Here is a 15,441-nt window from a genome sequence, read left to right as displayed (position 1 = left end):
CCTTTTGTATAGTTTAAATCAATATTATATAGCTTACATATTTTTAAATTTATATATAGTATTTTTGTAAGATGATAAGTTGATGGCATAAGGTTATGATCGTTCAAATTGGCCCCAAAAATGATCAAAAAAATTATTAAAAAAACTATTTATCGTTAGATATCAATAAATAGTTTATTATTTTACTATTTTTTGATCCTTCAATATAGTATGTTTATAGTAAATTTACTATTATAAATCCTTGATGGTTACATTATTATGAATTTTCTAATTTTCAAAGTTTTTTTTTTTATTATCTTTCCATTATTTTCTTCATTCTTAAGATCTGGATTTCAGAATTAAGTTTATGATAATTATTATAGCAGTTGCCCAAGTCATTGCCTTTTTTAGATACGAATAATAACTGATATTTCAATATTCTTAAAATCTTTATGTTAAAAAAATCATTTTTTTTTTTATTTAATTCTTTATGATCTATTCTTTTCTCATAATGAATATTTATTATAAGTCGAAGTAGTGAAGTAACAAATGTTCATGTTCTGACTACAGAGACGTTCTTAAAAAAGGAAAAGAGATTGAAATGAAAGGATTTGAATGTCATTAAATTGCTAGTTTGACGAATGTTGCAAGGGAAAATATTTCATAGAATTGAATTAAGGATTATGGAAGACTTATCTTTTATTAAGGTATAGATTTAAATTGTTCAAAGATTAAAAGAGAATGTTGTGTGGAAATATTCTAGTATTGGAAGAATTCTAATAAATATGTTCTGTCGAAGGAATCGTAGAGGTACTTCAATTCGAGGTATAAATTGGTTCCATGAAATTCTCTGGAAAACCTTGAAACAAAGCTGACAAAACAAAATAGCCAAGTTTCTGTTTTTTTTTTTTTTCTTATTACATATTTTTTTTTTAGGATTTCTTACGAGCTTTTATACTGGTTTAATTTTTAAAAATGTGAACATTTTATTTATGTATATATTGTTTTGTTTCTTTCCTATATCACTATAATACATGAAGGGTCAGGAGTTCAGTTCTTTGTAAGGAAGTACTTTTACTAGATCCATGGCCTACAATAGTAGAATAAATAATTATCTGCTGTATTCAAACTCGAACTCAGACCCAGGAGATAAGAAGCATGGATTGAAATTTCATGTTTCTTTGGTCAATATATTATAGCTTCTTGTTTTTGGCATGTCATTGGACAACTGCTTGCTTTATTAATTTTTCATCTTTAATAATGATTATATTAATTAATAAATTAACAGTTTTAATGTAAAAAAAGAATTTATATTAACAGTTTATATTATCTAATAATTTAAAATTAATTATTAGATTTTGATCTGATTTCTATATTGTTTTTTATAAAACAAAAACTGAGCTTTACTGAATTGTGCAGGCGGCTGGGTTCATCCTGGAGAATATGCATCATCTGGTCTGTACCACAGCCTACAAATATTAATATTTTTTCTTTATTAAAAAATATATATATATATACCACCACTTAAATCTTGCTTGCACTCTAATGCACCAATCCGTCTTTCTTTTTATTATTTTTTTCAAAATTTTTTTTTTCCATCATGAAAAAGGTTTTCCTCAAAGGACCTCCTCTTTGAATCATTATTTGACTGTATATATTTTTAGGTTCATATAATTCGTATCATGATTATATGAATATTTTATTCTTTGGGCTGGTGTGTTATTGGCATGAGATCCTGCAGTAGCTATCTTGATGTCTCTATTCTGTTGCATGTGTTCCCAGATTCTGAGTCAGAACCTGACCGTGCTTCTGGTAGGCACCCTTTTTTATTTCCTTAATCCTCATGCCATAGTTTGTTTTATTTTTTAAAATATAAATTAAATATTTTTTTTACATCAAATTTTACAAGTGCATTGGTTTATCAAGTATTTTACAGTTCCAAAAGTCATATGCCCGTGTTATTAACATTTAATATATTAAAATATTGCTTTGTTGTAACAATCATACATGTTAGGTAAAATAATTTTAAAAAGAACGAATCCTCTCCTTGTATATAATATTGTTATACTCTACTAACTAAAATTGGTGATTTAACAAACGAAATTTAAAATTTTTTCAGTCTGTAATTGAAATTTTAAGTTTATAAGATTTGAACAATTGTTTGTAAATAACAAAATATATTCCTTGTGTAGCAGATATAGTCAGCATATAACCATCCAGTAACCTACCATTTTTATGAAGATCAGAGATAGGCAAAAATTAGCTATGGATGTAACTAATAGCTAATTTCGCCATAGAAACGACACTTATTTATGAATGAACCATTGATAATTAAATATAGTATCCATGGCAATATTAGCTATTAGTTTCAACTGTAGCTAATTTTTTGCCCAACACTGAAGAAGATAAAAAAAAATGATTTTATTACTCTCTTTTTTGTTTGTCGATTTTTTTAATTCTTTTTAAATATTATTAATTACAAATTAAAGTAGTAAAGCTGTAAATCTATTATTATTTATTACTACATTTGACTATTTTATTCTTCTTCTAATGATCAAGTTTTTCAATTTCTTTATTCTAAAAGTTCCAAGTCGGGAAGAAAATTAATTATTAGAAGCATTTTTATTGTGTTAATTTTTTATTGTGGAATATTTTTTTTTTATTGTGTTAAACTTTTTTTGGAAAATAGTGGGAAGTATTTGAAAAATTTACTTAGTCGCTCTGTGTTCTATGTACTGAAGAACCTGACTTATTAAATCTAAAAGAATTTGCATCATCAATCCTATAATTGAATATAATAAATCGTGTATGATAATTGACCGGTAGTTAATTTCCCAAATGTAAGTTCTGCTCTAATTCCTATTTACTAATTTGAGGTGTTCGGTTGTAAAACATCACAACTGAAATTTTACATGAATTACAGTTTCTTGGTATCATTAGCTTTTTTAAGGCTAATTTCATAAATCATTAAAAGAATCTTTTGGAAATTCATTTTCTTAAAACAATAAATTTGATATTAAATTATGGTAAGTGATTACTTATTAACATTGTAAAAGTTTTAATTTTTGCTGTTATCATCTGAATGACTGAATACTTCCTTTATAAATAATTAACTAATCGCAGTTACTAAATTTTTTTATATCAAAAAAAAAAATTGTTTCTTCCGATAAAACCACATAAAATAAGTAGCTTAATTAATACCTACTCTTAGTTCTTATTAAAGGTCTTTTATTTTAATTATTTTTATGGCTGACTTGTAAATATTTTATTATTGTTAATTGATTTAAAGTTATAATGGTGGAGGTATGAATCACCATAACTATTAAACTTTTTAAGTATACCTTCTCTGTATTAAACTAGTGCACTTGTACAAATTTGTTGTAAATCTAATTGATTACTTGAAATTTAGTTTTATTGAAGGCTTGATTAATTAATTGTTTTATTATTAGAACGTATATTAAATTTAAATTGTTTCATATAGATGCATTAATAATATTAAATTTCAAGTTTTTTTTTTTTTTATTTTGTTATAAAAGACCATAGTACTTTAAGTAATTCAGAGTTGTGATTATTTTTTTTTTTTTCATGGCATGTTGCATTTTCAGTTTAAATCGTTAGCCCCAAATTCATCATCCATTCCATTTAACCCTTACTAAAACTTATTAAAATTTACATAGTTTTCTTCAAATTTATTCATGCTTATAACAATTTAATCTCGCTGTTTTTATTTGTAATTTATTACTAATGGTTTCATTTATTATCAATTATTATAATATTTATCATGTTGAATTTTATTTTAGTTACTAATAATTTTTATTTCTGACTCATTGATTTATATTTGTTTTTGGTTTAATTCATGTTCTACTTTCATAATAATTATAACCTAAGTAATAATATTGAATGTATTTGTTTTTTTGTTTTTTTTGTGTGTGTTTTCACTTGTAATAATTATTTGTTCTTACTGTGTTGGTTTTTTGTTGACCGTATAGACCAATGTTTGTTATTAATTTATTTTGTACTTTAAAAGTTCGATGCATTGGTAATTAAGGGTCACCAGACATCTCTCTTATTTTATTAAATAATTATTGCATTTGACTTTATATAACAGAAAGATTTTTAAGTTATTATCTTATTGGGAGGGGGAGAGGGAGTCGATATGTTAATCTAGAGAGGGATTAAGAGCTTTCATGTTGTTTTTAATCATAATTTTCATTTTTAAGAGTAATTGTTTTTGAAGTTTTGAGTATTTATTTTTGTAAAACTGAAAATAAATCGGGAGTGTTTACCTCCACTCAACTCTCTATTTATATATTTTTGACTCATGAATGAAGGTCACAGATATTCTTTGCACTTCCTTTGTTTGTTTTCCTTAACAATTAAATTGTTTTTATCAAAATTATGAATTATAAATAACAATGAGGGGGAAAAAACGCCATTCCAAATATTTTTAAAATTTAAATTTTTTGTACAACCCTTTATGGATAAGTTTAAGATATTTATCAATTTCAATGTGTATCTAGCCTATAACATTGTATCTGATTCTCTTTATGAGGTGCTAAAAATCATAAATTTTATTTTATTAAATTGATTACAGTGGATCATTATTAAATCGAAATAATGATTTTCCTCTCGGTAAGGTTGAATGTTTATTGAAAAAACCAAGTTTATTTTCTTTAATTATCATAAACATTCACAGTTTAGTTTACGTAAAATGTAATATATTGAATGTGTTTTATAATATATGTTACTCTAACTTTCATTAATCTAAAACCCTTTCAGTAAACTTCTGGCTTAAATATTTTTTCTTTTGTTATTTTTATTCTTAATCCCCAATGAGATAAGGTGTCATTATGTTTAATTTCTATTTTTAAATACTGTTTATTTATTTTTTTTTTAAATTTTGTTCAGATTTTGTTAATAGGTTTTTGCCCCTTAAACTAATTAACTGATTGAAATTTGGGTAGTCACTTTTGATTAAGTGAAATATTGACGTCGTAAAATGTTTGCAGAAGAGATAAGTACTTTTAAACATATAAAAATGTTACTCTAAAACAGTGGAATAATATTTTTTAAAGACTTTGATTGGAATTTATTTTTTATTTTATTTTTTTTAAACCAAGTTATCTCTTGTCTCTGAAATAAAAAAGTTTTCGTAGGACTGCTTTTTTTTTTTTTTTGGCTTAAATAAAAACTGAAAAAAACAAATAAATGAAAAATCTTCAAAATGATATTCTTATATTATTTTTCCAAGTTCTATAAAGTTGGAATTAGTTATGTCTACTGAAAGTCTAGTATAATATAAATGAATTATAAACACCTTTTGAAGTTTTGTTCACTTAAAATGTTTTATAATTTCAAGAATTTACAATTCATTAAGTGAACATCTGGCTATTTTTTTTTTAAATCCTTAAACCCCTGTGAAATAAGGCATTAATTACATTGAATTATTTTTAAAAATTTTAATTTTTTTATTGTTCTGGTTTTGTCAGTACTTCATCTAAAACACAGTTCTCCCTCCCCTCCCTAAAACTAATGAACTATTTAAAATTTGTGCACTATTGATAAATTGACTACAAAAAGTCATGAAATGTTTGCAGAAGAGAAAAGTACTTTTTCAAAATATTTACTAAAAACATTGTGATAATATTTATTGAAGACTTTTATTGGAATTTATCTGCTTTTTAATATAACTTAAAAAAATAATAAAAGATTGATTTTTTAAAAATCAAAGTTTAAATGTGTCCTAGGTTTTGTAACTTTTTTTTTTTTACTGGAAAAATCGAAAAATAAATGAAAAGTTTTTAAATATAACAGTATACATATTTAAACCATAATAAGGCTCTCCAACTTCATTGACTCAAAATCTTTATAATTAACTATTGCTTTTTGATGCTATAGTTAATGAATGTATTAATTCAGCTTCCAATTCGAACAAGGGATTTCCTTTAGTTAAAATAAGAGAAGGTTATTTTAATCCGGCTTGATCTCATCAAATAATGTAGTATTTCATTATTCAAAACCGTGGTAATCTCTAGATAGTGATTATTTATCAGGTATATGACAGATGAATTTTTATTACTAGAATTCTGTTATACTTAAGATTCCTTTTAACACTTTTTTTGTTGCATTGTGGGTGGGAGAAATTATTAAATATGGTTTACTTGTTTTTAATTTAATAATTTAGAAACAGACCAAGACTTTCCGCTTTTACTTCTTTTATATGAAAATCTTGTATTGATTGTTAAAATTTTTTACTTGAGTTTTTGATTTCAATGTCTTCTGAGGCATTTAGAAAATGATCTTATATCCTTAAATAGAATCATTATTTGGAATCATATTAGTAGCTTATTTATTTTTTTTTTTTTTAAAAAGTACTTTTTATTTTATAATAATGTCATACTGAATTAATGAAATGGAAATAATTTTTATATGAGCTGATTAGTGCAGGGATTTTTTTGATTTAAGAAGTATTCATTTTCTGTTCACACAGATATAATTAATGAAATACCTCACTGTTAATCAACTAACCAATTTAACAATGCATTTTTACAAATTATGTTTCATTGTTGTTTTGTTCTTTGTCTTGTTCCTAGTGAATAATGTACTTAATTGACTTAATTTTGGTATCAACATTTGTTGGTTTAATTTGTGAACAGTCATTTTTTCAATTTTTCTTTATGTTTTGTCGTCATCTCATTTTACAAAATCATATATTTATTTTTGTTTTTATTTATAAAAAAACTATAAAGTATTGTGGTCTCTCTAATATTGTTAAGAATTAAAATTATCAATCAATTAAAGACAAAATTAATGAAAAAATAAAAGCCTGTTTAAAACTAAATATTGAACTATATTAAGGTTGTAAGTTATATTTAAACAAACTATATTACACCAAATAAAGAATTATTCAACATGTTAAGTACCAGACTGGTCCCAGACCACAAAAAACTTTTACAGAGGGCCAAGGAAGTTGCAGCGGACCGCTCAAAAATTATGATAAAACTTTTATTCTGAACCACAGAACCGCTCGGCTATTGGAATAAGCACTTGTTTAGGACTGCGATGGCCCTATTCTATAGTTTTCCAAACTAGGTCCATGGAAATGCCTTACTTCCCGGTTTTCCCAAAAACCAAAACTATCTGAAGCCATTAATGGGTTTTTAATTTTATTTTATCCCTTTTTGGCACTTTAGGGAGGATCTATACAGCCCCTGAGTGGGAATGTCAAGATTGATTTCTCGTGACCACCTTAAGATTAATATTGACTGGCCCAGATGTGAATCCAACCCACAACCTTCTGAGTGCTTTGGGACCCTTGCCCCAACACACTCAGCTATCAGGTCCTTTTTTTGTCCCATTAAATATGTGACACTGAACCCTTAACGCTGCCCACCTATGGGCTGAGCACCACTTGTTGGGATAACCAATCAAAACAGTGATAACCAGGCATCATCATTTTCATCACCTCCTCGCATTATTTTTTCTATACAGCCAGACCTAATAAATACTTATATATCTTAGTCTTAAATATTGCAGATATAAAAAATTAACAATTTCTAAGAAATATGAAAATTATTTATGAGCATAGTATTTGATTTTCATTCTTTGTTTCAATAATTGTTTAGGATAAAATCCTCCAGCCTGAGGCAAAGTCTCAATATACCTTTTATCATAATTTTTCACTTTTATATTCAAACTTGATTGAAATGCCAGTCAATGGTTTTTCAATTATCAAAAGTTTCAAGAAAATAAAAATAACTTTTCCCTGCGGGCCAGTTGATAATTTACTATGAATCTTACTAACCAATAAATAAGAGATTGGCTGGCTGAGTGACTTCTGTAATAACTAATAATTATGAATTACTACCTAATAAGTAATTTTATCTAAGATATTTTTATCTCGTAACTTTCATTAATAATTGAAAAAAATAAGAAAAAGAAAAATGTTACCTTGTTAAAAAATTTAGCATTACAATATTCTAATAATTACATAGAAAAACAGAGGAAAAGATATGAGAATTCTTTTCATCTATGAATATCTTATATGAACTTCAAGGACATTTTTAAATTCTTAATTATAATGCTAATGAAGAAGCAGTCAGGTAACATTTCCAATCTTCAACTTGCAACTATTATTTTAAAAATATATAAATTATTTTTTTTTGTTGTATTATATTTTGGTTCTTATTTATTTTTTTCTATCGAGAATGATAAGATTTTTACTGTATATATGGATAGTCTGGTTACCCTTGGTAATGAATAATTTTCCATCAATTTGAATATGTTAATGAATTATTTATTATCTGCATTTTTTTTTAACAATTAATTTGATTCAACAGTGAGAAAAAACAAAAACAAAAAAAAAAACACTCCTTTTTTTTTTTATGGTTTATTTTTTATAGAAATGTTTTAATTTGTTGCTATTGATCCCTACTAACAAAATTTAATCTGTTCTCTGGTTGTGCCTGCTTCCTCGATTCAACCTACATCAGTTAACGACAATTTCTTTGGTAAGGAAACTAACTGATAGCATGAGATCATTAATTTACCTAATTCTATAATCACAGCTATGTTTATTATTTATTAATTATTTTATATTGGAGTAAAGGATTTAGAATGTCAGGAGATATTTGTCTTGTTTTCTGATAATACTTAAAAAGAGAATTATTCATGACAACTATTTATTTGCTGACGTTTTGTCCAAAGGCAAATAAATAATTGTTAACTATTTTTTCTCCTCTTTGACCGTACCCCCGACAATCTCCTTCATATTTGCAAAAAATACGGTCAATCATTTATATATATAATACAATTATTCATAAGTTGCCTTAGTTAATTTTTAGTATTAAATCCTTTACTTCAGCTAGTACAAATTATATAATGCTTTTATTTTATTATTGTAATTATGATCATGTATTTTAAAAATTTGTGTTGATGTTTTAAAATTCGAAATAGTCATTCATGCTTTCAACAGCTATTAATATCCATTGTAGATATATTTCAGAGCTTATTATATATTGATATCATAAATATATATTTAGATAAATGTTTTCCCTTCATCACTTTATAAAAAGAAAAGTAAGCCAACATGAATTTTGACACTGATTCAACAATATTTCTTGACAGTGTATGTTTAAATAAACGAATACAGTTAAATTACTTAGTTAGTTAATGTCACTAATGGAATTCATATTAATGGAGAGATAAAATAATTTTCATGAGTGAAACGATATTCAAAAATTTTATCATGCAATAAAAACTTTGATTTAAAATTATAAGAGTAGTTTCTGATAATTAATATTTATTATCGAGATAAATCTTCATAAATGAAACATTTATAAACTTATAAATTTATTTCTATCACTTAAAAAAATAAATAATAATGGGTACTTTTCTACTTTAGTTACCTAAGTAACATTCAAGTAACTCCTTTATTTGTTATTTTTCCCCCTGTTGCCATTGACAACTATTCAACTTGATGTACTTGACAGAACTTTTAAACAAAGTAAATATTTACAAAGTTATAACTTCAATAATTTTTTCAGTAAGTACATTTGTTTTTAATGAAATAATGTGAATTCAATATTTTTGTTTACTTTCATTCAAACTATTTCTCACAAAAACTATTTATAATTATTTAAATGCTTTTGAATTTATCAATTTCTTTCATTTAATTTCTCTGGATGACTTTAGCATTTAAGAGTAATTTTGACTCACATATGTATGTACTTCAACTGATGTTCCTGTCTACTGTTCTACATCACAAAATTTTGTAATTTTTTTGACAAAAGTTCATTTTTTTTTTAAGTAGTAATAATATTTCATATTTATTTTGATTTCTTGTGTGGAGATTGGTGGTATTTATCAATTATAATGAATTAGATCTATTCAGTATTTATACTCTTCTTTAAGGAAAATCTCAATTTTTAATTTCACGGCCTCAAGATCCTTTCCACGATCTAGCTGATAGAGAAGAAATTATGCTCCCAGGATGGGGTAAAACAATCTTTAACATCTTCGGAAATATGCAAACCGTTCGAAAAATAAATTATAGATGGATAGCAGTTATGCGGGATAAAAGTCCTATCGAAAAATTATAAAAAAGTAGATCAAGCCCTGTGGTACCTTCAGCCGTAATTGACATAGAGAGGTCTTACTGACTAGATCGAGAAGAGAACACTCAAGACTGACTCATTCCTACCTAAACATAAAACACAGGCAAAATGTCAGTACTATAATAAAAATATAACAATTTGCCACATCTTTCAGGAATGTCCGTACTTCACAATGCACCTTAATAGATTTGGATTAAAGCCTCACATATCAACAACCCTTCGGGACAATAGAATCAGTATTCAAATTTTTAAGATCACACAATATACTCACAGAAATATATATATATATATATTTAACAGAAATAAACAAACAAACAAATAAAATAATAAATATATTATCACCAGGAATAAATTAGAAGTAAACAGCATTGACCACAGATGTTTTATGCTTTTGATCGTGAAATAATGAACGAACAATACTTTCTAAAATAGTTGCAGGCTATTATGCTTTTGTATAATACAATATTGTAATTAACCTACATTTGTCATCTATATCCTTTAATATTATTTTAATTGAAAATTTCAAACTTTCAGATTATTTTATCAACACTATAATATGACAATATTAGGTTAATTAACTACATTATGTTAGACTTGGGCACAATAGCCTGTAATTATTTTAGAAAGTATTGCACGACTGAAATTGAAAATTGAGATTATCTTTGATAATGGCCAGGTTTGGTGAAACATTGGAGATGTTAAGTAAACTAATAACGAATGTTGAGGCTAAATGGATCTAATTTATATTAAGTATCTGTTTTGAGACCTATCATCGCACTTTGATGATCTATATATTTTATTCCGTTTGCCAATCTGGAATTCCATCAATCACACAACTAAGAACAACTTTTTAAAATATGTATTAATTGGAGCACTTGTTTTCTGATTAAGTTAGTTTGGTTCTTGAAGAAAATTCATTGATGATTCCTCATTAGAAATAGCTTTTGAAATGAATACCTGCGAAAATATCTTAATCTCATTTTTTCCAATAGATCTCAATTCCATGACACCAAGTTTTTATTTGATTTGACCTGTAACCTAAGTAAGTAGGTTGAATAGTTTCTACCTTTAGGAGTTTTTAAGTTTAATTACAGCCTGTAGTTTAACTGACAAGAAATAACAGATATTAGGTCTGTTTCAATGACCATTAGTGCAGTACAGGTTTTAGACAGTCAGAGAGAGATCTATTGGCTACAGCTGTTTAATTGTTGCTAGGGTTACTTAAAACCAGCAGCTCTATCTCTTGGTCAAACAAGTTAACTATTTTTACCTAACAAGACAAGTAAAATGGAACTGTACCTATTATTGTTTTAATATTGTAGAAAATAAAAATAATCATGAAACTTAAATTACAAATTTAAATATTTGTATGCTACTATGTAAAGTTATAAGTATTTTTTCGAAAACTCCAAAAAAATGTTTAAAGAAACTTCTCTGTTACTATTTAAACCTCATTTAATTACTGTATTATTTAATTTCCTCTTTAAAATAAATATTCAATTCCTATCTTATGGCTAATAGCCAATAACATCTAACAAACTTTTTTGAGAAAAAATTCATAATTATCCAAAAATTAAAAAATATTTTTTTAAGTAGTTTTCTTATTTGAAAGCACCTCTTGGTGATACTTTCTCTTTTTGGGTTAGTAAAGCAGCCTTCATACTTGAAAATGTTGATAATTATTAATTTTACATCAATATACAAATGATTGTACCAAAAATAACAATTATAGCTAATAGTTTAAGGGTAGATGTTGATAACAAATGAGCGAAATCATAAAAAAATCTATTGTAAAGAAAATTAATTTTTACTATTTTTCTTTTCATGATGGTTAATAAACTTTAAATAAAAAAATATATATATATCTATCGAATTATGAATTGCTCTGTGTAACTATTTTTAGAATCAACATCTGAAATGGATGGTCAGTCCAAAACGTCTGTAATAAGAAATATATTATTGATGTAAAATTAAAAAGTTGAAATATGAAAGCTGCTAACTAACCCAGTAAGAGAAAAAAAAATCAGAAAACAAAATAATAAAAGTAATGGCGATAATTATAAAATTCTTAACTGCCTGACCAATGAAATGAAAATAAATGTTGGACTGTATGTCTAAAATTATAAATAATTATTTGTATGCTTTGTGACTCGTGAAAAGCTTGTGCTTAATTTGCAAAATTTTGGACATATCTCATTCATTTCGAAATCCTGAAGTTATTAAAATATTGACAAACTTCTGAAGATATTTGTTTTTAAAAAAGAACTAGTATGTTAGGGATTTTAATCTCTCTTAAAGGACTATTTTGTTTAATTTATTTGGTATACTTTTTTTATCCTGTCTATTGATTTCCTCTTTTTTTTTTTTTTTTTAATATAAACACTAAAGTTGTTTTTGTAGTGTTTTAGTTTCGCAATTGATGTTTTACACCATTACATACGTAAATTTGGCAATGTTGTATCGTATTTTCGCTAAATTCGTTGTTGTGACAGATGAAATTATAAACTGTAAAATAATACTCTTTTTTTTTTCTACTCATGCAACTTGATACTTGATGTTACTCAACCGACATACGCTGTTTCCCATTCCATTGACATTGGTCTTGGAAGGATAGTTTTGTTTCTGTATGTAAAATATTCTCAAGTGTTCTATATTTACACATAATTATTTAATTAGTTTATTTTGAAGTATAAATTGAATTTAGTTCATTTCTTATTCGATATAAAATTATATTTTCAGGAATGGGTAAAGAAGTTGAGAATCTTATAATGGAGAACAACGAGCTTTTAGCAACTAAGTAAGAAATTTTTTCTAATTCTGAAATATTTTAGCTGAAATAATTTTCTAAAAATAAAAATTAATTAATTAATATTTTTACTTTCTAGGAATGCCTTAAATATTGTTAAGGATGACCTTATCATCAAAGTTGATGAACTTACTAGGTTTGTATCCATATTCTATGTTAATAGTGTTATCTTTGATTTAATTAGTAGTTAGAAGTTTATGTTATTGATTTCGCCTGCATATTTTTTCAATGAAAGATTATTAATCCTAAATTTAAATGGAATAATTTTTATTTCTATTTCATTAAATATTAATAGTTGGGGTAATAAAATTCAATATTCTTATTTTATTCTTTCTTATTCATCCTATGTTATTATTAATAAATTTAATGTTTGATCTAATTTAAATTTACTCAAAATTCAAGGAAATGAAAAATTATTTGAGGACCTTTTAATGATATTTATAATTTTATTATTGTATTTTATGAGATAAATTTCCAGTATAAAATATAACAGTGAACAAACAACTTATCCCAAAACATAAAAAATTAAAACAACATTGTAGGAAGATAGTACAGGTGGCAGTCAATAAAGGTATCAAAATAGTAGAAGAAAACTTTATTATTAACCAACATTTCGTCCCGCTTTGTACAGCTTTGTCAGGGCTGTCAGATTGAAACAAAAATGACAACTGAGTCAATTGGGCTGTATCTGACGGCCCTGCACAGTGTGATGAGACGTTGGTTAACAATAAATAGTTTTCTTCTACTATTTTGATAGCTTTATTGACCGCCACTCAGACTATCTTCCTACAATCTACTTCATACGGTCAACTCTTCTTCCAATATAAAACAACATAGATTCATTTTAAAAATAAATAAATAAAACAGCAGTTTTTCATATTCAACCACTCCAAATTGTGGAAGAAACATCAGCAAATAAATAGTTGTTAAAAATTTTTGGTTTTCTTTTTTACTGCACCCCTGACCATCTTCTTCATAATTTTAAATATTTATGATATATTTATTAATAACCAAGAGTAATGAAGTTAGTATTTTTTATCGTTTCAACGAGTATAAGGTTATTTTATTATACTAATATTCCTACAAGTAAATTAATATTTCATGTAACGGGGAAAATTATTTTTACATTTCTAGGTCAATATTTTTACATATTTAGATATGGTACTGTTTTTTATGATTATTACAATCTAAAAACATTATATTTACATTTAATACATATCAAAAAGTCGTGACTATCCAATAACTATCTCTTCCTCATATGGAAGATAATTGTTCTCCTTGATTTAAAAATGTGTAATAGTTGATTATTATAAAAAGTTTCAATTATTGACAATAATGTGTTTAATATTAGCATGAAGTGACAAATAAGGAATCAATTATATATTATATAAAAAAGTTAATCAGCAACCTGAAGATGGGTGATAACCCCGAGACATTGTCTGTGTAATAAACTAATATATTTAAATAAGGAAGGCTGTGTTCTTTCACCAATTTCATATTGTTTATTTTTAAAGTATTAAAATCGCACTATTGATTTTTTTTAGATTTATGCAATGATATCTTATTTTTATATTTTCTTCGACTGTAATAATATAGTTATTTAAATGAATTTCATTTTTATTGCTCAAATTTACTCTCTTATGTGATATTACCTGTTACTTATTTATTGTTCCTTATCCTAATATACATTATCAATTTTTAACTTCATTTCTATGTTTTATCTCATTAGTGAACAAGAAATTCTCAAGGATGAATTAAAATCCCTCCAGGTAGTCAATGCTAGATTAAAACAGAAAATAGCAGAATTGGAAGAAGATTTGAAAAGGTCGAAAGAGGAAATGGAAAAACACTCCAAGTCCAATAAATCGGATGATGAGGTAATTATGTTGTTTTCATTATATAAATTATTAATATGTATGAACTACAATCAGTTAAAGTCAGGGAGTTTTAAATGAAACTTCATTAATGACATTCTACAATTTAAGAAGAAAAAAAAATACAGGTGGAAATTGATCTTGTGACGCAAGAGAATGCTTGAAATGAAACATTAGTGGTGGGAGACAACATTTGATGTTTTTTGCATTTAGATTAAAATATCTCGAAAATTAAAAATTGTAGCTGCACACTGTAAAGTGAGAGAAATGTTTAGCATTTCACTCTCTTTGTAACGAGCTATTATTGTATCTTGATGCTACACTAAGATAAAGAGACGAAAAGTGGAAATAATAATGCTAGAAATGATCTGATAAAAAATTTATTTATTGAAATTTACACTGTATAAAAAAAAAAAAATATAATAAGTAAATTTGATAAATGTTTCAGAATACATGATAATCTAGGGGAAAGAACCATCCAATAGTGGTACTTCAATCATTACTTTAAATAAGAAGATCCTGTGGCCATCTTCTTTTCAAACCTCTCAGAGGGTTTGTTAAGAATTAATGGGTTTGGGTGGTTAAGGATTTTGGATTGAAAGGAGGTATATCTATTTTGGGCCAAATCTGCAACAAATGGGATGTTGAAGTCTTTATAGATGAGTTT

The 15,441-nt window shown here is 25.8% G+C and overlaps 1 protein-coding gene across 18 annotated transcripts in view; it reads left to right on the top strand.

The window, feature by feature from the left end:
- syd (JNK-interacting protein syd) overlaps positions 1 to 15,441 on the top strand; it is a 94,244-nt gene that overhangs the window by 2,785 nt on the left and 76,018 nt on the right. For 7 of the 18 annotated variants that reach the window (XM_067045275.1, XM_067045267.1, XM_067045279.1 and 4 more), the window contains exons 7-12: positions 1,399 to 1,434; positions 1,762 to 1,791; positions 8,472 to 8,489; positions 12,834 to 12,891; positions 12,980 to 13,036; positions 14,630 to 14,777. In XM_067045275.1, the coding sequence (XP_066901376.1) occupies positions 1,399 to 1,434; positions 1,762 to 1,791; positions 8,472 to 8,489; positions 12,834 to 12,891; positions 12,980 to 13,036; positions 14,630 to 14,777 (347 nt within the window). The remainder of the gene's footprint in view (positions 1 to 1,398; positions 1,435 to 1,761; positions 1,792 to 8,471; positions 8,490 to 12,833; positions 12,892 to 12,979; positions 13,037 to 14,629; positions 14,778 to 15,441) is intronic. The other 11 variants (XM_014432113.3, XM_067045269.1, XM_014432115.3 and 8 more) reach the window with 7 other exon arrangements.

Source organism: Halyomorpha halys, unplaced genomic scaffold (assembly GCF_000696795.3).
Source record: "Halyomorpha halys isolate HHAL.00 unplaced genomic scaffold, Hhal_1.1 Scaffold1029.1, whole genome shotgun sequence".
NCBI classification, from domain to species: Eukaryota; Metazoa; Arthropoda; class Insecta; order Hemiptera; family Pentatomidae; genus Halyomorpha; species Halyomorpha halys.
The sequence above is the reverse complement of the archived record's forward strand: the minus strand, read 5'-3'. Positions and strand labels throughout refer to the sequence as shown.